The sequence below is a fragment of the Equus caballus genome, chromosome 15, assembly GCF_041296265.1.
Source record: "Equus caballus isolate H_3958 breed thoroughbred chromosome 15, TB-T2T, whole genome shotgun sequence".
Lineage (NCBI taxonomy): Eukaryota > Metazoa > Chordata > Mammalia > Perissodactyla > Equidae > Equus > Equus caballus.
This window is the reverse complement of record NC_091698.1, coordinates 83,220,579-83,246,831: the sequence shown is the minus strand read 5'-3', so window position 1 is coordinate 83,246,831 and position 26,253 is coordinate 83,220,579. Positions and strand designations below refer to the sequence as shown.

Genomic DNA, 26,253 nt, shown 5'->3' with positions numbered 1-26,253 from the left:
GCAGCCCTGTGAGCTCCAGGAAGATCAGCATGAGAGGAACACAGGATATTTGCTCTTTGATCTCACCAGAAGAATGTGCCATCGCTATTTATGGCAAGAAGGACAAAGGTCCCTCTGTGCTTTTATGATGAAGCGTCGGGGTCCGCTGTGCACAGAGAGGCTCCAGGAGGATTCTAGCTGGGCGTCAGCAGCTTCACAAGGTTTGCACTGCAGCCCACCTCCGGGGCTCGCGACTTTCCATGGCTATCTTCAGTGCTGGTGTTAGCCCCACTGAAAGATGAGGCTATTGGGTCTGTAACCAGCTGGCAGGATGTGGGACAGAGCAGCAGGTGATACAGAGGACTCGGAGGCAGGGCATCTTGGGCTGGGGCGGGCACCTTGCCCGAGTGCAGAAGTTGGAAGCTGCAGCCTTTCTGTGGCCAGTGAGACAGAGCATGCCTACGCTGATGGGCAAATGTGTATTCCAGAACATCAGAGTGCCAAGGGGACTTGGGTTGCTAATGGGGTTCTTTGTGTACCCGTGACATGTTGGTGTACAAAAACATACAAACACAAAAAATGTAAAAACCCAAAGTTTGGGAATCAGAGAGACCTTTGTTGGAATCCAGACTCTTGGGCTTCCTGACTATGAGGTCCTTGACACAAGGCTTTCCCCTTAGGGTTCTTATTTTTCTGGCAGAATTAAAGATAAGCTATTGTAAGTAACAGTGTAACTGCTTGGCCCAGCAGGTGATTGACGAATATTAATTTCCTTTTTTTTTTTTCTGCTTTTTCTCCCCAAATCCCCCCGGTACACAGTTGTATATCTTAGTTGCAGGTCCCTCTAGTTGTGGCATGTGGGACGCCGCCTCAACGTGGCCTGACGAGCGGTGCCATGTCCGCACCCAGGATCCGAACCCTGGACCGTCGCAGTGGAGCATGCGAACTTAACAACTCGGCCACGGGGCTGGCCCCTCCTTTCTTTTTCTCTTCCCTAAATTTGGATACCTTTGACATGATTCTTATAACAATCCTGGGACATAAGCAGGGGAAATATTTTTATTCCTGTTTTAGAGATGAGAAAATGGGATCCAGGGACATTTAATGATTTTCAGGCACAGAGCTGTATCTGGATTCCAGAGGTCCTGACGGCACGGAAAAACTGCTGTGGAACTAGACAAGCTGGGCTTTGATCCTGGCCCTACAACTGTGAGCTGAGTGACCTCTCTCAGCCTCAGTTTCCTCATCTGTAAAGTGGGAATAATAAGAGTATCTACCCCCAAAGGTTGTTTTGAGGGTAAATGAGCTAATATCTATAAAGCATTTCGACTGGCAAGTAAGTGGTAGCTCTGATTATCAAATGAGCCATTAGCAGGCCCTCCCTCAGGGGCTCCTGTTTGGATGTTTTCTTGGGGTATTCCTGGGACGTGTCTTGTAGAGTGCTGGGTTAATATGAAGGATACTTCTCTACGTTAGGTTACTTCTCCCTGATGAGAGTGTGTGCTGTGTGCCGTGTTAGGAACCCAAGTGGGCTCTCCGGAACCAGGTGCCCACTTGTGTCCACTCTGTCTGCAGACCCGAGCCTGCTCTCAGTCTGTCTCCCGTGTGTCTCCGCATGACCGCGGCTCGGGGAAAGCTCGCTCTTCATGTTCAACCGGCGACTGACAGGTTCCAAAAATTGATTTATATCCATGGTAACTGTCACCCAGGGGAACAGTGAGAAACAAGAGTCTTTTCTTTCCATCCACATCAGGCCGAGCCAGTGCCCAGAGACGGTTGGGCCTGGCTCTCCCTCTGGCCGGCCCTGGCTTGTCTCCGGGAGGATGTGTGTGTCTCTTCCTCGCCTCTCCCTCCCAGGGAGCCCTGGCTGACTGCTCGAGGCTGCTGGGGACCAGCCAGCCTGGAGACTGCAGAACCGCGACTAGGACTGTCCGCTTTGCAAACTCCCCTGAAGCCTGGCTCCTCAGGTAATGGGTGGGAGGCTTGGGGAAGTGGGTGTCAGTCATATTCCAGAGGGGCCTGAAATTGCTCTGAAAAGCTTGCCTTTGGTGGTAGGTAGTGTCTAGTTTCTAGAGCAAAGATTGGCGGTGAGGGGGAGCTCTGTTGACTTTCTGATGGTGGGAAGATGAACTCCTCCCTCTTCTCACCCCTGAGGCTGCTTTTGTATCTTCTCTGAGATATTTTTTTCTCTGAAGGATTTTTATTCCTCTTCCGATTCTGATGACTTTTCTGGGGGGAAGTATGATGTTTTGGTACCAGGTGGAGGGGGAGATACACACCCTGACTGATCTGGGCACCTTTCTTGATCTGATTTGTCTTGACGATCCCAAGAAGTAAAATATGATTTGGATTGAATTATAAATTTGTTATTCATTAGGCTCAAGTTCTGAGCTAGTTGCCTTGGAAACTTTGAGGCAGATCAGAGCACTGTTTTGCCACGTGCGCTCCTAAAAACTCGGGTCCTAAGACGTATTTCATGAACAAATGGATGTATGGTCATGTAGATTTGGAAATTGCTTCACACCTAGCCCTTATTGGAGCATCGCAGTCCATTGAACATATTAAACCCCGAGACGTGGTATAGTTGAGAAACTAGTTCAACATTATTTAAGTTCATGTTTCCCAAACTTTCTTTACCAGATTCTTTTTTTTTTTTTTTTTTTTTTACATTCACATTTGTTCCAAAAAACACAACTGGGCATTGGCTGGGCTGGAGATCCCCACTGGTCCTGAGGCAGGTCTGGCCAATAGCATGATTCTAGAGTGTAGCTGAAATGAAACATAGGATCAGCTGAAATACAGGGGACTGTATCTCCCATTTCCCCAAACTCCAGAATCACTGAGTGGGGCTGGGGAACAGGAGGCTGGAGGGGAGGGAGCCTGCATCCCTATTAAACATCCTGTAAGGTTGCTGTCTGGCTTCTCCTCGAACATCTCTAAGGATGGGGAGTTTACTGCTTCTTGGGGAAGCCATTTGTTAGAGTGTTGGAAGTTCATCCTCCTATACACCCACAAATTAGTGTCCTGGCCTCTAGGACAGGCAGCCATGCAGCCACGCCCAGTCCATTGTGGCCTGTTACCCCTTCAGTGGCCCAATGGAGCCCTCAGATTCCCCTCTGAGTCCTTTTTCTCTATGTCTTCACTGTTGCTTACATGATGTGGTCTGGAGCCCCTCCCCATTGCATCCTCTTTCTTCTGGATGGGCTGTGGTTTGCTGATATCTTTCCCACAGTGTAGTGAGGGAGAGCAGATCTGAACAGACTGAGCATTTCCCTTCCGAGCCCAGAGCAGCACCTGCCCCCAGGCTGTGGTCCAGAAGGGTCAAGTTGTCCTCATCTGCTTGCCTTTCTCCTAGAGCAGCAGCTCTCACATGATGGGGAAGTTTCTTTGATTAGCCTGTGTGTACCACACAGGTCCACACCAGGGATGCGATTTGTGTTCACAAGGCTTGAATTGGGTATCACCCTAGTGAGGAAGATGTGTTAAGGCTTTCTCTTTTAGTCATTACATTCTTCTCAGCACAAGAGTCTTTGACTGGATAGAAAGTCTCAGTAAAAAAGTTGCCTTGTCAGTTAGGAAGCTGTCAGCTTCAAGTAATAGAAAACCCTGTCAAAATGTCTTCAGCAATAAAGGGCGTTTACAAGCACACTAGCTGCCATCAGCAGTAGGGCTTGAGGGTTGCTTGACTCAAAATGCTTCATATATGCTCCTTCACTCTGTCCTTTGATGGTGTCCAACTGTGTGAGCTGTGCCTGCGGATTTCCAAGCCTGTGGGACACTGTTCCACCCTCTGTGGCTGCCCTTCTCCAGGAAAGAGAAGAAGAGCCTTATATATATATATATATAATTATATTTACCCATAGTTTTACTTTTTCCTTGTTCTTTCTTCATGTTTCAAGTTTCTTTCTTTTATCGTTTCCTTTCTGTTTGAAGAACTACCCTTACCTATTCTTTTAGGGTAGGTCTAATGGTGACAATGTCTCTTAGTTTCCTTCTTTTAAGGATGTCTTGATTTCCTCTGCATTTCTGAATGATATTTTGCTGGGTATAAAATTCTGGGTTGACAATTTTTTTCTTTCAAAAATTATTTTCTTTGTCTTTAGTTTTCTGAATTTTGGTTATGATATATCTTGATGTGGATTTCTTTGGGTTTATTCCATTTGAGATTTGCTCAGCTTCTTCGATCTGTAGATTAATGTCTTTCACTAACTTTCAGAAGCTTTTAGCCATTATTTCTTTGAATACTTTTTTAGTTTTCTGCACTCTTTCTTCTTTCTACTCCAATAGTACAAATGTTAGATCTTTGTTTATTGTCCTATGAGGCCCCATAGCTCTGTTATTTTCTTTTCAGTCTATTCTCTCTTATTCATATTGGATAATTTTTACTGTTTTATCTTCATGTTTACTGATTCTTTCCTCTGTCATAGTCCTGTTCACATTGAGTGGTTTATTTCAGTTGTCTTTTACGGTTCTAAAATTTCCAGTTGGTTCTTCTTTATATTTTGAATTTCTTTGCTGAGACTTTCCATTTTTTTATGTGTTTCAAGCATGTTCATAATTGCTCATCAAAGCATTTAATGATGACTGTTTTAAAATCTTTGTTAGATAATCCCAACAGCTCTGTCACCTTGGTGTTGCCTCATCGATTGTCTTTTCTCATTTAACCTGAGACTTTCTTTGTTCTTGGTATGATAAGTGATTTTCGGTTGTGTCCTGGACGTTTGGGTATTATGTTGTGAGACTCTAGATCCTATTTAACCTTCTTTTTTTCAGGAAGTCACCCTGCTTAGGTGTAGCCCACAGATCTGGGTGGGGATGGATGTTCAGTTCCTCACTGGGCCCCACTGACACCATCCCAGCAAAATCAGGGCACAGCCTCACACTGCCAAGCTTTGCCTCATTGCCTCATTCCACTCCTCACAGGACCCTGCTGGGTGGAGTCTTTTTAAAAAAGTAACAACTTACATGCAGAAATGTGTACATATCATAGTTCATCATGTATGTGCATCATGAAATTGATGAATTTTTCACAACTGAAAATATGGGAACATTTTAAGAATTTTCTTATTTCTTTGCATGTTCTTATAAAAATATATCAAATCCTTTTTCTCTATTAGCTCCCAGAATTATTCACTCATCTATTGATTCTTTCCCTCCCTCTACCCTTCATCTCTCTTTCTTCACATTCATTCTTTAATTTCATTTATTTATTCATTCATTCATATATTAGTTTCCCTCCCTCCCTTCTTCCCTCCCTCCCATCCTTTTGCCCATCTGTGCATTTATTGTTGAAGAAACAGATGCCCTGCCTCATGCCCCTTCCTGTGGCTGTGGGGCAGCAAGCTGTTCCCTTCTCCAACACTCCCTTTTGTGGGGGAAAGGGAGGAAGGGCATACTCCCATGTAGGGAAAGGGGTTAGCTCCTTTTGGGAGAAATCCCTGAGGCACAACTGGGGCCAGAAGCAGCATAATCAGAAGGCCGTGGTCTATGTCCTGTTACTACCATTGATTTCCTTTGTGACCTTCTGGGCCTCAGTTTCCCTCATCTGTAATTTGAAGGATTTGGCATGGTCCTCTCTCTAACTCTGTGGCTTAAGTTGCATATATTATTTTGTAGTTTTCTGGGAACTTCCAGGGAACAAACCAGCCCAGAGGAAATGCCCATTGGGTGGGGCCTGTTCTGTGCCCTTGGCCTGCTCCAACCTGCAATGTAGTCAGCATCTCTGTGGCTCTCCTAGGCTGGGCTCTGAGGGGTGGGCTGGGGTAAGAAGGAACATGAGTGATATTTTGGAAGGATGAGTCAGCCCAAGTGTCTGTCTAGACTCAGTGCCAGCTTGCCTCCATTGTTCTGTTTCTCTGAGTGGGGGGCATGTGGCTTGTGGAGGGGAGGGAGCCTTCCAGCCCTTCTCCTCAGCCTGGGGTGGGACCCAGAATACAGGGTGTCAGAGAGTGAAGGGAGCTGGAGGTCATCCAGTGTCTGATCCTCCTGTTTCACAAATGACAGTTTGGAAACCCAGGGAGGATGGGGACTTGCTGGAAGTCACACAGTAAAGTTGATGAGAGTCAGGATTGGGACCAACTCCCTTGTCTCCTTGTCTGGAACCCTTGGCCTGGTCACATGCTGATCATTGTTAGTCTGGACTCACTTTATCTGGAGAGGCAGGAACCTGAGGCAGAAGCAGGGGGGTGCCCAGCCTGGGCATTTCACCTCCCTGGGGTCCCCACCAGGACGGCTTTGCCCCACATGCTCCACATCACCTAAACTCTAGCTGTGGCTAGGACACTTCTGGTTTTTAATGGGGCAATGCCAGCCAAGGGATCAGAATTCCAATCCCCTCACCCCCACTGCCCTGCTCACTCTGCCATACAGTGTCTGGTGCCCAGATTCTGGTCTGTAGCCTGGAGATAATGTCTGCTCCTGGGAAAAGCAGTGGACGTTGCTGGGAAAGGAGCTCTATGCCACCAACCATCCCCTCGCCCCCACACTGTCGGGGTTTGTGTCACTCACTCCCACCACATGTACTGAGTGTCTACTGTGCACTCTGCTGGCACTAGGTTCTAGGGATCTAAAGACATGGGCCCTTCCCTCAGGGAGCACGCAGCCTAGTGTGTGTGTGGCTGACTGGGGGGCTGGGCCAAGGTGTACAGTTACAGCTCAGTGTGCTGAGTGGAGCTACGACGGGGACATGCAGGGGCTAGAGAAGCAGAGGAGGGCCCCTTTGGAGAGCTCCCCAAAGGGAAGTGGGACTTGGCCAGGGCGATATGTGTACATAAAGGGGTAAGAAGGGTTATGGGAAAGGCTTCCCAGGTCCGGGGAACAGCATAAGCAAAGGCCAGAAGTGAGGAAGAGCATGGCAGCTGCATCCATCTGTGAGGTCCCTACTCGGAGCCGAGCTGTGTATTTAGAAGGCTATTTGCATAATTTAACCAGGACATCCAGGCAGTTTGCAGTGGAAAGTGTGTTCAGGATATCTAGTCCTTCATGCTGCTGGAAAAAGAAGGAGTTTAATTCATTTTACAAATCAACAAGGACCAAGAGGACCCTCAGTGACATTTTTAATGAGGGAATAGTGTCAGACATAATTGTCTTTCACTGATCAAATTCATCAGCATGGAAAGTTACAGATACTGGTCTTTGAGATCTTCCTGAGCTGATTTCTGGGTAGACAAGGGCTGTCCTGTGTGCATGTGGTGGAGGCTGCTTATTTGGGGCTTTTAAGAGCCCTCATCCCGGCCTGTGATTCTGCACGATCTGTTAGTCTGTTTAATTCATTCATTTCAAGTATTTGTTCAATGCCTTCTGGGGCGGGCTGGGCCTTGTGTCCCATGCTGGGTGTATAGAAACATACAAGCACTTGATGGTCCTTGTCTCCAGAGAACTCACTGAATGGTGGGGGCCACAGACGCGGAGTCCCCAAGCTCACCTAAGAGAGTCAGTGTGATGACAGGGAACACAGTTACACTGACATTGGGTGATCAGAGGAAAGTTTCATGACAGGGGTCTATACAGGTGTGGGCAGGTGAGAAACCACAGGGGTAGCACAGCAGCTGGCTGCTCATGCTGGGCACCTCCATCACCCCTAGGCTTTTTTTTTTTTGAGGAAGATCAGCCCTGAGCTAACTACTGCCAATCTTCCTCTTTTTGTTGAGGAAAACTGGCCCTGAGCTAACCTCCATGCCCATCTTTCTCTACTTTATATGTGGGACGCCTACCACAGCATGGCTTTTGCCAAGTGGTGCCATGTCCGCATCTGAGATCCGAACTGGCGAACCCCGTGGCGAACCGCGGGCCTCCAAGAAGCCAAACCTGCGAACTTAACCGCTGCGCCACTGGGCCGGCCCCGATGACCCCTAGGCTTGAAGGGAGTAGTTGTAGGGTCTCAGAAATGGAGAGGATTGCCTGTCTGGAGGCATGACCTTCAGGTGTAGAGCCGTCACCTTCAGGTGAGGTGTGCAGCCAGCCCAGCAGGACTGAGTGGAGGAAGCTGGGAGAGTAGAACCATGCCCTCTCTCCTCTATTGGTCAAACCCAAGGGATCTGGAGGCAGGAGGGCCTGTTGACATAGCCCAGAGGGGCGGGCCTCTGTCAGCAGATCAGCACAGAGCGGGGTGGAGGGGACGGACAGAGGACTGGAGAGGCATGGGAGGTATCCTACGCTGGACTCCCACAGGGAGCACCAGCTCTACCTGGGGCCTTGGGGGAGGCCTCGCCGAGGACGTGACGCTTGAGCTCCTTGCTAGTTTCCCGGGGCTGTCGTAACAAAGTACCACACCCTGGGCAGCTTAGAGCAGCGGACATTTATTGTCTCACAGGTCTGGAGGCCGGAAGGGCAGGGCCAGGCTCCGTCTGAAGGTGCTAGGGAGGCATGTTCGAGGCCTCTCTCCAGCTTCTGGTTGTTCCTTGGCTGTGGCAGCGTAACTACAGTCTTCACACGACGTTCTCTGTGGGTGTGTGTGTCCACATCTCCCCTTTTTATAAGGACACCAGTCATAGTGGATTAGGGCCCATCCTCCTACAGTAGGGCTTCCTCTTAACTAATTACATCTGCAATGACCCTGTTTCCAAATAAGGTTGCATTCTGACGTTCTGAGGTACTGGGGGCGGAGACTTCAACCAATGAGTTTTTGGGGGACACAATTCAATCCATAACAAGGTGTGTCTTGAAAGATGGGTAAGGATCCCCTAGGCAGACAAGCATGTGTGGGTGGGTGTGCATGTGTGTGTATGTGTGTGGGGGTAGGTGTGCTGTCTAGGTGGGTCTATTAAGCAGACACCCAGAGGTCTAAGAACCACTTGTTTGGGGTCTGTGCATGCACACGCTGCTCTCAGACGGCTTGGAAGGCCTTGCCATCTGGCCGCTCCTCCCTCACCCCTTCCGCCGTTCTCCCTCCCGCCACCCCTGCCCCACAGGCCCTCAGGCCCTGCGATTCCTCCAGAGCCTCCTGGCCTGCCTGTAGGCCTCTCCAGAGAGCCTGCCTGTGTCCTGGACACCTTCCATCAAGGGTCAGTCCAGGCTTTGTGGGGCTTGAAGCTCAAAAAATTTGGGGTCTTCTTCAAGAAAGAAGACAGAATTAGATATGAAAGTGAATATTTATTTAGAACAATAAAAGAAATCACAATGAATTATTGGGGCCAAGAGCTTCAGTCCCTGTCTTTTGAGATCCCTTCAGATGAGTTACCGGAGAGCTTCCAGATGGCAGCCTGCCCTCCCCGCCCCCACCTGGTGCTCTCTCCTGTGGGGTGACGCCCGGCTCACAAGGGCCCCGGGCTGGGGCTTCAGGAGCTTGAGCAGTTTGCACCCCTGCCGTCACCTGGCCAGCTGCTTACCCTTCAGGCTTCAGGTTGATGCCGCACCTCACGGTCCCCAGGCTCCCTCTCGTCATCACATCGTGGCAGTAATGGTGAGCACGTGACCTGGCTCAGTGCCTGCTCTGAAAGTTAGTTTCCTGCCTGGGGTCACAGGGTGGCTGGGGGCAAGTCCAGTCTGGCTTCAGGGCTCTAGTTCTCAAGGGCTGTGCAAAATGCACCCCCCTTGTTACAGGTAACGCAGCAATGCATGGGAGTTGCCTGTTGGGGTTTCTCTCCATCACTCGGCTCCTGAGGGCAGACTGTGGTCTCTCCTGTATTCCCAGGATTTGGCACAGAGTGTGGCACAGGCGGCCCTTGGGAAATGCTTAATGCTCGATGGTCCAGCAGGGTCAGGGTGTGAGCCAGGGGAGTGGGAAGAGGCGCGGCTGAAGGAGGACAGAGCAGGGCCCACGGTGGAGGGGCTTGTCGCCATGGTGCCAAGTGTGGCCTTTACCCCAAGGACACTGGGAGCCATGGGGCATGTCCAGCTGGAGAGCGACTGTTGGATCTGTGTCTTAGAAGCTCTGACTCTTAGGCTGTGATGTGATGGTGGGCTTGCGTGTGGGGGAGGTGCACACACGCCCTCTCCCAGGCCAAGCCAAGGGACGTGGGGGCCGGCCTCCCTCACCTACACCCTGTCTGGTATTCCCACTGGTGACTCACTCTCACTTACAGGCTATAGAACTTGGGCAAGTGTTGACATTGCTGGGCCTCAGTTTCCCCATCTGTAAACTTGGATTTCTTCATACCTACCTCATACAAAGCACTAGGAGATGCCTCTTTCATGGAGCCTCTGTTGGGAAGAGTTCAGGAATTCACTTCAACTTGCCAGCTTGCCACCCGGGGGGCCATGGAGGGGAGCAGCCTCCCTGTGGAGCCCAGCGGGCCTTTGGGCTCTGGCTCAGGGCCAGTGTCCACCATGGGGGATCTTGTCCTTGGCCCCTCTTGGAGTTTGGTTAATGAAGCTGCTCCTCCCAGGGACTCAGAGGAGGCTCCCATGGGCCTGTCCTCCGTGGTGTCTCAGAGAAGAGGAGAGAACCTCAGGAAAGTGCTGGGAAGCCCCGGTGTGGGTTCCGTCAGCAAGCCCTGGGCAGTGATTCCATCGGCCAGGCCTTCTGGATGTGTGAACAGCCTCCCGCCATCTCTCCCTGCTCTGTATTTCACACGCCTGCCGATTCCTCTGTAAAGAACATGGGGAGGTCTGCCTGGAAAAGTTCTTAGTGTCTTTGGGCGAGTGGCTCTTTGCAAGGCTGCATAAAATCAGTGAGCCTCTGCCTCCCTCTGTGCCCCTTGGATGATGGGGGTTGGAAGGGGGTGGAGTGAGGAGTGGGAGCAGTTGCCATTTGAGGCAGGGAGATACCAGCTTGGGATTTCTATCCAAGAGCCTGGGCGCAATGAGGAAGCACACATCGGCTGCTAGGGTTCACATTTTCCAAAAGTTGGGGCGGTAGAACCTGGTTGGGGAGGAGGCCACGGGCTTCCTGCTATGTGAGTATTTCTGGGGAAGGGTGCTACCAGTGATGGAGGGCCTTCTATGGGCTAGACACAATCACAAGCCTGTCAGCTGCCCTATTCAATCCTGACAGCAACCCTGTCAAGTCATTACTATTTTTGCCCTATTTTATAGACAAGGAAAGTGAGGCTGAGAAAGGTTCAGTCCTGGCTGGGGTCACACAGCTGCAAGAAGCAGGATCAGGATTCAAACCCAGCTCTGCCAGCTCTGCCTCTAGAAGCAGCTTGAGAGCTGAACCGGAACTGGGCCCAGAGACCAACTGCAGCAAAACCGGGGTTAACTGCCGCGGGCCTCCCTGCCCTGAGCCTGCCACTCCCTCCCTTGCCACAGTCGCCACACAGTGGGCCCAGCGCTCTCTCTCCGGTGGCCCCACAGGACAGGATGGCCACTTGGGAGTGCCCAGCGCCCTGGTGAGCCCCAGGGGAAATGAGGCCAAGGGGAACCGTCTCCTGGCTCCCTCTCTCCCCCATGCAGGGAGCTGTGGGCTCCTTCTGAGCAGTGGTTGCTATGCAGCCTTGTTTATTCCAGGAGAGCCTGGCAGGGAGCAGGAGGTGCCAGCAGCAGGGCCAGCAGCCGCCCCAACACCTGCCCAGACAGGAAGCCCGCAGCCGAGGGCTGCAAGGCTGGGCTGGGGCCAGGGCAGGTCAGACGTGGGGCCACCCTGCCCTTGCCTCCCTGGACCCACAGGCAGCATCATCTGTGGAGAGACCATGGAACCTGGATTCCTCTGGTGACGGGGTTTGGCCTCTGGACAGAGAGGTGAGAGGTGATATGTCCACCAAGCTATCTGAGCGGGGAGGGGGGAGGGCAGGGCACCTGAAGTCCTTGCAGGGGCATCAAGGACCTGATCTGGAGTGAGGACAAAAGGCACGTGAGAGGAAAAGCATCATGCCATGAAATGGAGGCTGTGTGACTGCTGGGAGGTCCCTCCCTCTCTCTGGGCCTTCCTGCATCAGCTCTGGAGGAGGTTGCACGGCTGTTCTCTGAGTGCTATGAGCCAAGCAAGGAGGGCTGCTGTGGGCTGTCCCCTCCTGGCCATGGCCTCTGTCAGAGCTCTCTCTTTGGGGGTAAACTCCACGTGGCCCAGGCACCCACCTGCCTGGGGCTTCCTGGGAGTGCAGAGGGCAATGTGCCGGGAGGGTTGGGGTGGCATGCTGGCAGGCTCTCTGCTTAGGGGCACGGTGGCGCCCGGGGAACACACAGGCCTTGGGGGTCTCAGCTCTGGGTTCGAATTCTGGCTTCACCTCTTACTGGCTGTGTGGACTTAGTCTCTTTTCCTTCTGAGCCTCAGTTTCCTCATAATGCCTCCCTCAGGGGCTGCTCGTGAGGAGTGGAGGTTGTAAGGAGGGTACCGAGCTGTTAGCCCCTGTGCTAAGCGGAAGCTGCTTTTGTTGATGCTATTACTCTTGTGGAGATGATCGCATTCCTTTCTAGAGCAGATCTGGGGCTCCTGAAACAGGGTTTGTGAACCACGGCTCCAGGACAAGAGCCCATGCTGGCCAGGACCCTGGAAGGGCTGGTATTTCCTCCAGAGCACTGGGCTTATTTCCAGATTTTGGCTGTTATCAGTAGAGCTGCTGTGAACCTTCTCATGCTTCTTTCTCAGTTTCTCCAGGGTGGATACTAGGAGCAGGATTTGCAGGTCTTTAACTTTATCAGATAAAGCCAGACGCCTTTGAGAGGCGGTGCCCAGTTACCTCTCACCCGTCACGGATGTGAGTCCCTGGCGCTCTGCGTCTCATCAGAGATGAGGTGGGATCATCTGGAATCCTAATTTTTGCCCATCTCGGCAGACAGGTGGTAGCATTTCATTCTGACTTTAGTTTGTGTTTCCCTGATTCCCAGGAGCCGGGTGCCCGCCCTGGCCTTTCTTGCTCCTCACTGTCCCTCCTCTTGGGTCCCCTCCCCTGGTCTCCTGTCTCTCGGCCCTCTGTTCTGTTTCCCCTCTGTCCCTACCCTCCTGTTCTCCTTCTTGGGAGATAGGACAGCAGGCCGCATTCCTCAGCTGCGTTGGGCATAACATACTTTGAGAAGCACTGCTTTGGGCTCTTGACCCCAAGATCCACCCTGTCTTGGGAGGACATGCTATGCAGGCACTCACTGCCTCCTTAGCAGGCTCTGTTCTGGCAAGACAGGATCTCTTGCAGCGTTTCCCAGCAAGGTGGCACCTGAGCTGCTCTTCTATGTGTCCTGCCTGTTGCCTCCTGCTCACCCCAAAGACGCCTGCCGTGGGAGGACGGCCAGCTCCACCAGGCGGCACCTCCATTTGGCCACCCAGCCTAGGCTCTGTAGCTTCTTGCCCCAAGACTGACTTTTTTTTTTTTGAGGAAGGTTAGCCCTCAGCTAACATCTGCCGCCAATCCTCCTCTTTTTGCTGAGGAAGCCTGGCCCTGAGCTAACATCTGTGCCCGTCTTCCTCCACTTTATTTGCGGGACGCCTACCACAGCATGGCTTGCCAAGCAGTGCTATGTCCGCACCCAGGATCCAAACCGGCGAACCCTGGGCCGCCGAAGCAGAATGTGCAAACTTAACTGCTGCCCCATTGGGCCGGCCCTGCCCCAAGACTTTCAAAAAGAACATTTTCCCTCTCCTTGAACACCTGAACACACACAGTAAAATAGTTATTAAACAAACATTAATAATAATAATAGCCAGTGTTTATTGGGTACTTGCTAGAGGCCAGACACGGTATTAAACGCTTTTCATATTTTCATGAATACTCTCAATAACCTTGTGAGACATATTATTATTTCCATTTTCCAGTTAAAGGAGGCTTGGAGGAGTTTAGTGACGTGCTGTGTGCTCAGAGGAGTTTGGCTGTGGGAAGTCACACGGCTGGCAGGCACTGGGACTTGATCCAAGTCTGTTGACTCCTAAGTGCACGCTCTGTTCCACCACCTCCAAGAGCAGAGAACGTCAGCCCTGAGGCTTACACTTAGGAGCTCTGTGGCCTTGATCTGGTTACTTAACCTCTCTGAGCCTCAATCTTATCTATAAAATGGGGACACTGATATCTGCCTTGTTGCTCTAGTTCAAAGGTTAAACGGCATAATAATTGGCAGCACCTGCCCCGTGCCTGGCACGTGGCAGCCTGGAACTGAGGAATGTTAGTTTCCTTCACTTAGTCTCTTCTCAACAAGGTGGTGTGGAAGATGTGCTTTAATTTTGATGTCTTCACTCATTCATGCTACGCACAGTTACTGAGTTATTACAGGCACTGTGTTTGGCACTGGTCTGCATTTCTTTAAATTCCCGTGGTCCTCCTGGCTGACCTGCGCCTCGTACTGTCGGGAGGACAGAACAGTGGGGTCACGGGAGTGTTGACCCCACATGATGCCATGGCGGGGACGTGGCATCTGCGGCCAGTGGCTGTCGCTCCAGAGCTGGTGAAGGGCCCAGGAAAGGAGCAGTTATGGTAGGGGGCCGGCTCGTCTGCGCACTGCCCTCCTGCTGGCCCATGTGCCGGTCACAGCTGGAGCCAGCAGCCTGAGTGGAAGGCCATTGGATGCCCCTCCCAGAGAGTCTGGTGAGGTGGGTTTCAGTCTCTCGGTTTTGAGTGGAGGTGGCTCTTGGAACTCCCAGCTCGAGGAGTGGCTGAGTATCTGGAAGACGAGAGTCGTTGTGGACATCAGCCCTGCCCCAGGCTAATGAAGACCAGGCATCTGGCTGGGGTGGGGGTGGGAAAAGGTATAGAATTGTTTGTTTTTTCTGGGGTCAAAATATGCCATGTTGCAGAACTTCACTGATCTGAAAGATCCCTGAGTCCAGCTCTCATGCTCGGCAGTCTTACCTCCTACTTCACGGACAGTCCTCCCAATACGGCCATCCTCGCCTTCCTGCCGCTCCCCCTGGGCTGCCCTGGGCTGCCCTCCTCAGTGCCCGAGGACTGGTGCCGTCCTCCGGCCTGGGCGAGTGCCTCCTGTCCTGCACCCTTCTCTCTGCCCAGTGAGCTCTGGGATGCTGCTCTGTTCTTTCCCCTTCCTCCCTCCACGTCTCCAGCCTGTCCCTTCCCCTGGCTCTGTCCCTCCTGCTATGAATATGCTCCAGTAATGTCTATCCTTAAAAAGACACAGAGAACAAGCAAGCAAGGAAACAGCACAAGCTTCGTCCCTGCTCGCTCCTCCCCAGCTACCACCCAGGCTCCCTCCTCCTTTTCTCATCCAACATTTCCAAAGAGTGGTCTGTGCTGGCTGTCAGCACTCTTGACCTTCCAGCACTCCTTTCTGTGACCTCCAGTTCCCCACATGCTCCCTAACCTTCTGGATATTCCCCAATGGTCACATGGCTTTCCCCAGGCCTTACTGAGTTGACACTTCTGCTCACTCTCCTCTCTCGGCTTTCCTGGCACCCTCTCCCAGCCTCCCTGACTGTCCTTGCTCTGGGCACTTGGCCAGGTCTTCTCACTGTCGAGTCTACTCTCGGGGCTTCAATCGCTGTCTGATTACCGGGGGTTTCCAGGTCTGGAGCTCTAGCCCAGCCCTCCGTCCCTGGAGCCTCAGACCAGCTGCTTTCTGGGTGCCTTCCCCTGGCAGTCCTGGAAGAGCCACAAACCAGCCTGTGCCAACCAGGACTCAGCATCTCTCCCAGGCTGGCACCTCCTCCCGTGTTCACCATCTGGGCAGCCAACGGCACCCGGTCCCCCAGCCCCCACGCCAGAACCTTGCACTCAGGCGAGACTCCCTCCAGCCCCCAATCTATTCAGTCTCATGGTCTGTTGATTTGCCTCCTAAATAGTTCTCAGATCTCCCCCTGTGCCCATTCGAACCACCTCTGCCGCAAGTCAGACTCTTATCCTCTCTCTCCGGGATTATTTCCACAGCCTCCCACCCTGTCCACCCAAACCTGTCCTCCGCCTGCAGCTGCTGCGAGCTTTGTTCAGGGCAACGATACTAATGCCACTGGGTATCGATTACTTGCTGGGGGCTAGACCCAGGACTAAGCGATTTTTGCATTTGATTGAATATACTGTTGAAGCGGGATAGGCAACATCTCCATTTTTGCAGTTAAAGAAACTAGGATTCAGAGAAGTTTGGTAACATGCCTGTGGTCACACAGCTCATAGGTGCTGGAATTTAGTCTCCTTTCCCGTTGTGTCCTAGTTCCTAGAGTGTGGTTGAATGAGTGAGTGGATCTCAGACTTTCAGTGATAAACTGAACCCAGGAGGTCAGAGTCCCATAGGTCACCTGAGAATGTCTAGAGCTTGCCCTGGAGGTCTAGGGGACGGCTGCCTCCCGTGGGGGGAGGGGGAGGGGTGTGTATGATGAGGGGGGTGGGGTGGGGTGTGGGGGCGTCACTCCTTGCCCTCAGGGAGACAGCCTGGGGCACAGGAAGGGGTGTTCTGCCCAGTCTAAACTCTGTCAATAGCTAGCGGCAAATCTTGACTCATTCGCATATTTTCTCTGGGCTAGTGGTCTCTTGGTTTCAGTCCTAAAATTTGGTCAAAGGCTTCCTTCCCTAGGAAGTCCTTCCCAGGTCTCACTCAAGGGGTCTGCATGAAAACACAAGTCAGATGACATCATTCCTCTCCTCACCACCCTCTGGAGTTCCCTCTGACTGCAGAAGAGGCCCATGGCCCATCTCCCCATCCCGCCCTCACCCGCCTTCCCAGACTCGGGCCCTCCCTCCAGACCCCAAACTCACAGGTCCGTTTGTTCCCCCAGGCCTCCGCTCAGACCGTTTCCTCAGCCTGCTTGCCCTTCCCATTTCCCTACCCATCTAGATCCCGCTTCCTTCCCGGCCCAGCAAGGACGCTGCTCTTCCGTGGAGCGTCTCCAGAGTCCAGGTCAGCCAGCACTGCTGGTCTCCCTGAGTGCCCATCTCAGCCTAGGACGGACTGCATTCTGCCGGGTACTGCGGGGAGCATTCACGTGGCAGCGTGGGTCCTGGGCAAGAACCGCAGGAGGTTGAGGGCCTGCGTGGTGTGCGCCTCTCACTCTACAGACACGTCTCTCTCCTCCTCGTGAGGGACGCCTCTGTCACTTGGGTCTCTCTTGTAGGAAAGGAGGACTGGCCCATCGTAACTCTGAAGATAGTGTGGGTGTGCATGTGTGCATATGTGTGCATGTGTGTGCATGAGGGTGGGGAGGAAGAGTACAGACCTCACCTTATTGACCATCTACCAGCAGTAGTACTAAACTGGTTTTGCACATGACTTTATTTAATCCTAACAATACCCTTTATTAGGACATTTCTTCAAATGAAGAAATCGAAACTCAGAGGAATTACATAACTTTCCCAAGTTAATACCAGGGGACAAGGGCGGGGATCTAACCCAGCTGTCTGACCCCAGAGCCAGAGTTCTAGGTGTCCCTAGGGGGGCATTCAGGAGCATCCCCGGGCAGGAGTGTGGGAGGGGAGGGCTGCCCAGATCGGAGGCCTCTCTTCAGAGTGTATTTCAGTGGGGGACACAGTTTTGGGTTCAGTAACTAGGTTTGTTAACTCCCCTGTCTTTCCCCTCCTCCCTTTCTTGATTGTTCCCACTGAACATGCCTGAGGGGCTGAGATCTCTGACTCACTAGGACACGTCTCTCAGAAGCCTCTAAGGGGAGAATGGGTTGTGTCATGGCCATGTGGAGGAAGCTTCTGTAGCCGCAGCCCTGGGGGGGAGGGGAGGCTGCGCCCCAGGATCAGGGCGCATCCCTGCCCTGGTCTCCCTGCTCTAATCCCTCCTCCCACCGCAGAGCCTTTCCCTGCTCTCCTGTCTGAGGGCTGTTCTCTCGGGATTGGTCTCTGCCCAGCTCCCTCGGGACCAGGGTGGACACGAAGCGGGGCACTAGCTCCCTGCGGGCCATGCGAGGCACATGGAGGTTGGGATTTTGTCCTTGGGGCTGACCTTCTTTATGGGGCAGTCCTAGCTTTTGTTTCCTTCCCACTTGAAACCTGAGTCCCTTCTGTGACCTTCCTTCATTCCTTGGTGCTGATAACCATGGAACCTCGGTAGCCACAGCTTTAGTGGAAGGAGTGGACAACGGTCAGTTACCTTGGGCCACCCCATTCCTGAGCTGGGAAACTGAGGCTGAGAAGGGAGCAGCTAGCCATCTCGGGCAATCCAGAGCATCAGGGAGTGAGAATGGAACCCTGGTCCCCAGAACCCACTGGCTGTTAGCCCTTTAGTTCAGGGCTGTTCCAATAGGGGACAGTCACTCCTTGGTGTCCAGAAGAGTGCTGGGTACGAACAGGGGCTCAGTGAATTGTGCCTTGGGGGTCAGAGGCTAAGTGCTGTCCATGCTAAACCCCAAAGCTTTGTCCACATTCGGGCTGGAATTTCTGATTCTGGTTTTTGTAGTTTGGACATGGATCTTTAAGTTCCCACCATGTCCTGGGCCTAAATGACTTTCCTGGGGAGATTCCACCCATGGTGCTCATGAAAGACTTGAGACATGGTTGTTTGTCCCTATGCAGCTATAGCCACCTCCCCTTGGACAGGAGCCTAGGAGATCCTACCTGTGGACCCTGAGGGCCTGCGGGTCAAAGGTGTAGACACAGGCAGGGGAGGCCTAAAAGGGGCTCTGTCTGCTGGGCTGCCTTGGCAGGCTGTGGAGTGGATCTGGGCTTCCTCTCTGTACTGCTGGTTGTCCTCAGGGCCCGGAGTAATGGGGGCTGTCTTGGCCAGGGCCGTTTGGCCTGCTGAGGAGTCAGTGGTGGGTGGGGCAGGGGATGGTCGGGTTCAGAAGGCCCTTTTCAGTGGAGGTGGCAGCTGAACCCTATGCTATCTGTACTCAGGCAGCTCCCAATCTTTTCTTTAGCCTCCTAGAGAGTGACCACTTTGGGGAAACTGGGGCAGCAATCACCACTTTGACAGCCTCAGGTGAGAAATAAGACTGCACTCTTATTGTGAAGTGAGTCTGAGCTATAGCCCAATGGTCCTCAATGCTGTTGGAACATCAAAATCACTCAGCAGTTAAGGAAAAAACCAGACACATCCTGTGGCCTGCTCCCTAGAAGACTAACTCAGCGGAGGCCTAAGGTGGGCCCTTGGAATCTGTAATTTTAATCAGTTCCCAGGTGATTCTGAGCTGCAGCCGAGATTGAAACAAGGGCTGTAGCTAAATATTGCTTTTCTACGTATAACTAGCATAGAAAGTCTGCGCTCTGGTTAGATATGGGTAGCAGGGGTCTGTGGGGCCCGCAGCCCTCACTGTCCCCAAGGCCTGGGCTCCAGCTTGTTTGCTTTAATTCAGCTGTGGAAGGTCTGTCCCCTCCTGGAACATTCCTTTGCAGGAAACAGCTGCCTTGCCAATCTCTTGTCTCTCTCCCAGCTCACTGGGGGAGGGATGGGATGCTGGATCCTGTGGAGTCAATCTTCCGCCACCTTGCTCAGGAGGAGTGCTCTGTCTCGTGGACATTCCTGGCTGCTTGTCACTAGCATGTGGCCAAATGCTTATCCTACCAGCCGGCAGACAGGGAGCTGCCTTCTCCCCTGGTTGTGAGGAAAGTTCTCCTCAGACAGAGAACCGAGGGGCTCAAGGTCATAAGCTGGGACAAGGGCTGGCTGGGGCCGGGGCAGCTGGGCTGGGCTGGCATCTCTGTTTGGCCAGGAGGGTTGCCAGGAGCTGCTCTGCCTGCTGGGGCCTGGGTGGGGACGGTGGCGGGCTGGCTTCCAGATGGAAGGCGGGCTTCCTCAGTTCCCGAGTTGGGATTTGTCGCTCAGCAAAAGGAAGTTGGCACTGCATCCTGCCGTGTCCCCAGGTGATATCTCAAGGGAGCTGCTCTCGAGCAGAGATTGGGAGATGTGGCCTTTACCCCCAATTTTATCACTAATTAACATCACCCGTCCACCTCCCTGCCTGTCAGGGTGAAAATGGGTCCCTGTTATCTCAGCAAGGAATTTATAAAATCGTGTGAAGCCACAGAGTCTGTGGTGAGACCCTTGTCACATGGAAAGAGAATGAAGTTAGGTCAAGGGCAAGAGCTGATGACTGACCCCCGAGGTTCACGGGAGGCAGGGAAGGGGCATGGTGAGTTCAAGTGGTCAGCCACAGGACAATGAAATGCTGAGAGGCTCAGAGGATTGGCCTGGTCAGTGAGGTGAGAAACAGGACCAAGAATGTCATGCAGATGGAGGCAGGCGTGTCCTGAAGGAAAACTAGAGAGCTGGTTTCTGGGAGATGTCGCCAGATACTGGAGTGATGAGTGGGGACATAAAGCTCAACGTCCATCCTGAGCCTCCAGGGCAGCTGGTAGAGTGCTGGGTTTTTGAAGAGCATAGAAACTGATGGAGAAACATGTCAGATTCCCCGTGATGAATTCCACCATCCCCGAGACCCTAAGGTGCCCACATCAAAACCGCATGGAAGCCAGGTTCGGGATTTCCTGGACACTCTTCATAATGAGCACCACCCAGTCACGCAGCCTTGGCGCCTGGAAACTCTGAGTGTCGAGAGAGTCTAAATGTCAGAGAAGTGTCCTTCGGTCCAGGGACAGATTTTTCATCACGAGAATGCTTCAGCTCCTGATGGGCTTTCTGTGGAGAGTTTAGAAAGCATTTGTTATCTGTGGGTACTGACTTCTCTCTGCCCCTCCACCACAGGTCCCTGCGTGTTGACAGGTTGGGGCCCTCTGGACCTCTGGACGGCTCAAAATAGCTGCTGCCTCTGGACAACCTCCCAGGCCCCTTCTCCATCCAGGGCATGGGCACCCGTGATGCTGTCCCCCCAGGTAAAGGGCACCGAGCGAGACCATGGGGGCGGGGGTCTCCTCGGGTTCTCCGCAGGGCTGTGATCTGCCTGGGAGATGGAGCCAGGTGGCTGTGCCTTCCCATCCCAGCCCAGTGGATGCTGGCCCTCCCTGCGCAGCTGGCTGTCCGGGGGCTCCCTGGCCCAAGGACAGATTTGGAGTGTCCTAGGGACTCGGCCTGAGCTTTGCCTCCACTCTCTGAGCCGGTGCCTGGCTGAGGGGCTGACCGGTTCTGGGGTGGGAGTCTGTGCGTGGGCAGAGGCTGTGGGGCCGGGGCCTGGGGTGGGGCTGTGTCCCCGTCTCCTCAGCTGACGAGGCAGGAGAGTGTGAACTGTGTGGCCAGCTCAGTGTCCAGAGGTGGGGTTCCAGGCCTGGGAGCCGACTGTGTGAGCCTCAGTTTCCTCTGGAGAGTGAGCGGTCGATGGGTCCTGCCCCAGACAGAGCGAGTGCTTGTGAGGTGGAGGGCTGCTTCTCCCCGGAGAGGCTGGAGCAGAGGCCAGGCGAGCATGGGGGAGGAACGTAGAGAACCTGGGATGCTGTTCAGGAAAGAGGTCATTATGCTCAGGGCAGAGTACCCTGGGGCTTTGAGGTATTGAGGTGAAGACAACGGCATGATTTAGGGCTGCATCAGAGCCTGCCTGACATTAGATTCTTGTAGGGCAGCGGGAGGTGCTGAAGGCTTAAGAAAAATCTAGAAATCTAGAAATAGAATGCAGGTATGACTGTATGAGCCCCTGGTCCTGTACAACTCCTTTTTTTTACCAAACTGGGAACCGAGACTCAGAGAGGTTAACTTATTTCCTCAAGGTCACACAGGTGACAGAAACAGGACGAGAATCCAGACTCCTAGTCTAGGGACCTTCCACCCCAGGGGTGGGTGTGCTGGGTTTCCACCTTGGTAGTGGCTTCTCCAGGTGGTGCGTTAGGGCTCCATGGATGGTCCTGAGGTTCAGCTCACAAACATCTAATTGCCTACTAAGAGCAGGTACTACAAAGATGAATAGGATGGTGTCTCTGCCCCAGGATGCACAGGGCCAGACCTGGAGAGGCCAGGACGGGAGAGGAGAAAACAGAGGTGTGCCTGGGGCACCGTGGGAGCGCAGGGCAAGACTTCTCAAAGGCAAGGCTCCCCTTATCCTGACTCTCCCCCCGGGAAGCCTTGCCGGTCCGCCCCTGGCTAGGGCTCATGGCCCCACACCGTTCCTGCTCGCTGTCTCCCCCCCAGACTTCAGGTCCCATTGAGGACGGAGTCAGCCTTGCCCATGACTGTGCCACCCGGGACTGTGAGGGGCAGAGTCCCTGACAGGGCAGCACTTCATATACATCTGCGGTAGGGATCAATGGTGCCGTTTGCTGAGCTGGAGAGCTTAGGAGAGAAGGGGAAGGGTCGGTGCAGGACAGCCGATGAGGTGCTCGAGGGCTCCCAGCAGAGGGGAGCTGAGCAGCTGGTGGGACACTGTCCTGCCCCTGGGGGCCGAAGCCACAGGTTGGGGGTTACCGTGTGAAGGTGGAAATTAAGGTCCTGGCAGTGAGAGGGCGGCCCAGGGAGAGCAGCTAGTGTGAGACGTGCAGGGGACAGAGGCGGGGGGCAGGGGTGGTGGAGGAGCGGAGCCCCAGACTGAGGCATTGTGGTGCTGGGTGTAGAGCAGAGCCGGAGGGAGAAGGACCACAGAGTGTGAGCAGGGAGGGGGCAGCCAGGCCGAGAGGGGACCCTGGTGCCCTGGCAGGTGGGCTTGGGGTGGCAGGCCCACATCTGAGGGCCAGGCTCTAGTGTGGGGGATGGGCCTCAGATGACTCTAAGATGCTGCTCTCCTCGTGGTTCCGTCCCCAGCCAAGGTTCTGGCTCCGGTGGCTGTGTACTGTGGGAGTGTCCCTCGGACCAGTGCTGGGCCCCGCACTCTCCTGGGTGGAAGCAGTGATTCCGGCCCGCAGACCTACAGAGAAGGTGAGATGGGAGGGCCTGGCCTGGTCACTTGATCACACCAACTGGCCTTTGAGTGCTCTGGGCAGTCTCTCTGGGGATTTTGGGTAGAGAATGGGGGATCCCACTTGGCAGCTACCCAATCAGGGCCAGTGGCCTCAGATCAGAGCTTGGGCCTCTTCCTGGAGGGATGAGACGGGTGTGTTTAGATGCCTGGCTGTGTCCTCAGGCTACCAGCATGTGTTATTTTTCTTGTAGTCCCTGCTGAAAATGGCCTTTGGTTTCAGGTGTGTCTTTTCAATTCTGTCTCAGGGGATGGAGGTGTTGTGAGGGTGACCCTCAGAACAGGGAAGCATGTACCTGGCTCGCCTAGAACCCGAGGGGAAGCCCCATGAGCCCTGGGAAGACAGGGTCTGCAGCCCCACACTTCGGGGTCTGGGGGACGTCCAGCATCCAGGGTGGTGGTGGGGAAGTGGGCACCTCTGGAGCCACCGCTGCTGGAGTGGTGATTTTCAGGACACCCCCTCAGCTTCTCCTCCACTTTCTGCTCCGCGACTTCCTGCTTTAGCTTCCAGCTGCAGACGGTCTTCTCTGCATAGCTGCAGTTCCAGTGTTCTGGATGGGGAGTCTGATTGTTCTGGTTACTCGCCCTCTCTCAGGCCAGTCCCCTTACAGGTCTGTGGCTGGCACTGAGTCCGGCTTTCCCTGGGTCTGGTGCCAGGCCCGGTCCAGTGTCTGTGGCCTGGGCATCAGGGTCTCGTGGGTTACATCAAGGCGCTCCAAGAAGTGCTGCCTACGTGTGTGGCAGAGATTCTGAAAGCTGGTCTGTTTGTGTGCTTTCCCCGGCGCCTCCAGGGTCCAGGCTCCTTCAAGGCCCAGTGCAAACACCACGACTTCTTGAAGGTTTTCCAGATCCTCATCCTCCTCCTCGACGTGCACAAAGCATTTTGTTGATATTTCTCTTATGGCACATCTCACATTTTACCTTGTAATGAGCCCATCTAGGGACACAGCTTATTTCTCTAAGAGACTGAAAGTCCTTTAGTGATAAAGACTGTACCTCACACGTCTCTGCCTCTCCAACTGCCTGGACAGTGCTTGGTGCACACTCGATGCTCATCGAATGTTTGTTGAGTGAGTAGTTGGATAAACTGGTGTCTGCATGGGAGCATGCTTTGCTGTGAACAACCTGAACTTCTCTTTTCAATTTGTGTTTGGTGTATGTCAGGGGCCCCATAAAATTGAATGAATTGGTTGGGTCCTGGAGATTGGTGGATGGTGGTCCCGGGTAGAAGGCCTTCCCTGAGTGTTTATGGCCTCTCATCTGTGCTTCTGATAGGGCTGCGTGTTGATTCCCCTTTTCATCCTCTGAGTGCCTCATGACACAGGTCTTGTTCAGGTTGCAGGCCTCATAGATACTGTTGAATGAATGAATGAGACAAGGAGTGATGGAAACATTGAATGACTGGGACTCACCAGGTGAGCGGCCGACTGTTGCAAGGAAGCGACACCAAAGAGTTTGCTGTGCCTGGTGCCACCCTGGGTGCTGTGTGTTAACCCACTCTTGCCTCTGTCTCCCTCAGCTTCCCTCCAGCCAACGCCAAGCATCCTGCCAGAGAAGCCATCGCAGCTCTTGAGTGGGCATGGGGACCCTGGCAGCCTCAAGTTGGATGCTCGCCGGAAGGGCTGGCAGGCCAGAAATGGCCACCCCGGGAACCTCGGGGCCCTGTCTCTGGGGCCCCACCCCCTGGTGCCCCTCCTCTCGCTGGAGTCGGAGGCCAACAGTGTGGCCCGGGACACCACCCAGATCAAGGACAAGCTCAAGAAAAGGAGGCTCTCCGAGGGCTTGGCAGCATCTGCCCGAGGTGAGCCTCGGCCCTGCCTACCCGCCACTCATCCGTTCCAAGGTCAGGGACCCCAGGCCTAATCACTCCTAATCTAGGACTGATTTTGTTTCCCTTTCTACCCGACCTGCCTTTGGATTTTAAATAGGGGACTTTGACTGGCATTTTCCGTCAAATTTTACCGAAGTGGGAAAGGACTCTCAGGACCATCTGCTTGTGCAGTCTAGTGGTGGGGTGGGGGTGGGGCCGGGCGGATCTGTCCTCCTCCCTCACCATCCCAGCCTTGCCCAGGACGTAGGGGCCTATTGCCAGCATCTGAATTAGCCCCCAATTCCTGTGTTCCTGGGACTGACTTATTCCCCATCCCCATCCCATACAGCCTCTCTGGATCCTGGGGGAGGCGCCAAAGGAGTTGCCCTGAGGAGTACCATGCCCCGGGCCACCTCTCAGAGGTTGCTGAGGGTGCCCAGGCCTATGCCTCCCATCCAGAGCATCCCCACCACCCCCGAGGCCAGCGGAGCCAAGGAGAAGAGCCTGGATCCACTTGGGAGCAGTCAGGGTCCTCAGGAGCTGAGACCCGGTGCCCAGGAGGTAAGGTGACTCGACTCGTCTGAGTCTTGTCTCCTTCTTCTTCTGTCTTTCTGTCTATCCTTCCCTAGCCCCTGTTCTTGAGCCCTTAGCTTCCCTAGAGGTATCTCAGGGGCTGTCCTCGTGGATGGGGCCGCACTGGGAAGGGCTTGGGGCCCTCCTCTCATCTTCCCCCACAGCATCCCAAACCTTTGGAGCTGGCCTGGAAGTTCTGGGTGGCTGCCCCACAGGTGCTGAGCTCCTGCTCAAGCAGAGGCTGTGTGACCATCTGTCCTTCATTTGGTGGTCACTAGGCCTTCTCTGGTCGAAATGTTTCAGAATTCCTCATGCTTCTGACCCTCCCCATTTTAGGCGAGGTCATGTGGTGGCGAGGAAAGAATGCTGGGCTAGGATGCAGAAAATTAGAACTCTGGTTTCCAGTCTGCCCCCTCACTGGTTGTGTGACATTGGGCAAGTCACTCCTCTCTCTAGGCCCCAGTTTGCATATCTATGAAAAGAGGAGATTGGATCAAATGTTTTTGGAGATCCTTTCCAGTTTTGACATTCTAGGATTTTGGAACTGAGAAGAACATAAAAACCAAATAATAATAACAACCAAAGGGATTGGAGTAGGGGTGAGGGGACCCCCCAGTCTTCTCGCCTGGAGTGGAAAGGAAACAATGAGTTTTCCAGGGCTCCCAGGGTTGTGTGGCTAGGAAGACAAACCAGAGGACACTTCTCAGCACCGTCACCCAGGTGGCTCCTGATAGAAAGGGCTGCCCTGTGTGAGGTGCCCGGGAGGTGAGCATCCAGAGTAGGATGTTTCTGTGGACCAGAACCCTCCCTGACCTTGGCTCTCAGGTGCAGATCTCCCGGCAATACCTGCACTGCCATGACGAGAAGATGCACAAGTCACTGGGGGGCATTGTGATCCCACCCATCCCAAAGGCTGGCGTGCCCACTGGGACGTCCTCCTGTGCTGCTGGCTCCCTTCCGAGACTCTTGCCTCCAGGCCAGGCCAGTCTCACGGGCCTGAAGGCCCCCCAAACACAGTAAGTAGTCCTAAATCAAAACTACCGTTCAGTCCTCTCTCCTTCTATCCCCCCAAGATCCTCTTGGGCTCCCCAAGGTTGAACCTCCACCCAGGGCAGAGCTCCGAGGGACTGGGCATGTGAAGGGCAGTGTCCCCTAGCCGTGGGCCACAGACCTGGGGAGGCCGCAGCCTTGTTGCCCTCCTCTGATCCTTGACTCCGGCCAGCTGGGGGTATGGGCTTAATAAACAATGTCTCAGCCTCCATTTTCTACCAGTTTCCTGATATATGTGGTTGCTGCAGTGATAAATAAAATACTAATTATTTTAAAGCTCTATTGAATTCATGGTAGCTCTTTGTTATATATTTTCTTA

General features: G+C 53.6%; 1 protein-coding gene across 7 annotated transcripts in view; it reads left to right on the top strand.

The window, feature by feature from the left end:
• Positions 1–1,697: 1,697 nt before the first annotated feature.
• TOGARAM2 (TOG array regulator of axonemal microtubules 2) overlaps positions 1,698–26,253 on the top strand; it is a 63,691-nt gene continuing 39,135 nt past the window's right edge. For 4 of the 7 annotated variants that reach the window (XR_011426129.1, XR_002800239.2, XM_014731233.3 and 1 more), the window contains exons 1-6: positions 11,166–11,598; positions 20,371–20,498; positions 22,348–22,461; positions 24,021–24,302; positions 24,661–24,872; positions 25,710–25,900. Coding sequence is in view for 5 of the 7 variants with exons in the window: in XM_014731233.3 (XP_014586719.1) it covers positions 20,471–20,498; positions 22,348–22,461; positions 24,021–24,302; positions 24,661–24,872; positions 25,710–25,900 (827 nt within the window). In the remaining 2 variants the exon portion in view is untranslated. Of the gene's footprint in view, positions 1,947–11,165; positions 11,599–20,370; positions 20,499–22,347; positions 22,462–23,292; positions 23,572–23,836; positions 23,917–24,020; positions 24,303–24,660; positions 24,873–25,709; positions 25,901–26,253 lie in introns of those variants that run through there. The other 3 variants (XM_070235636.1, XM_070235635.1, XM_070235634.1) reach the window with 3 other exon arrangements.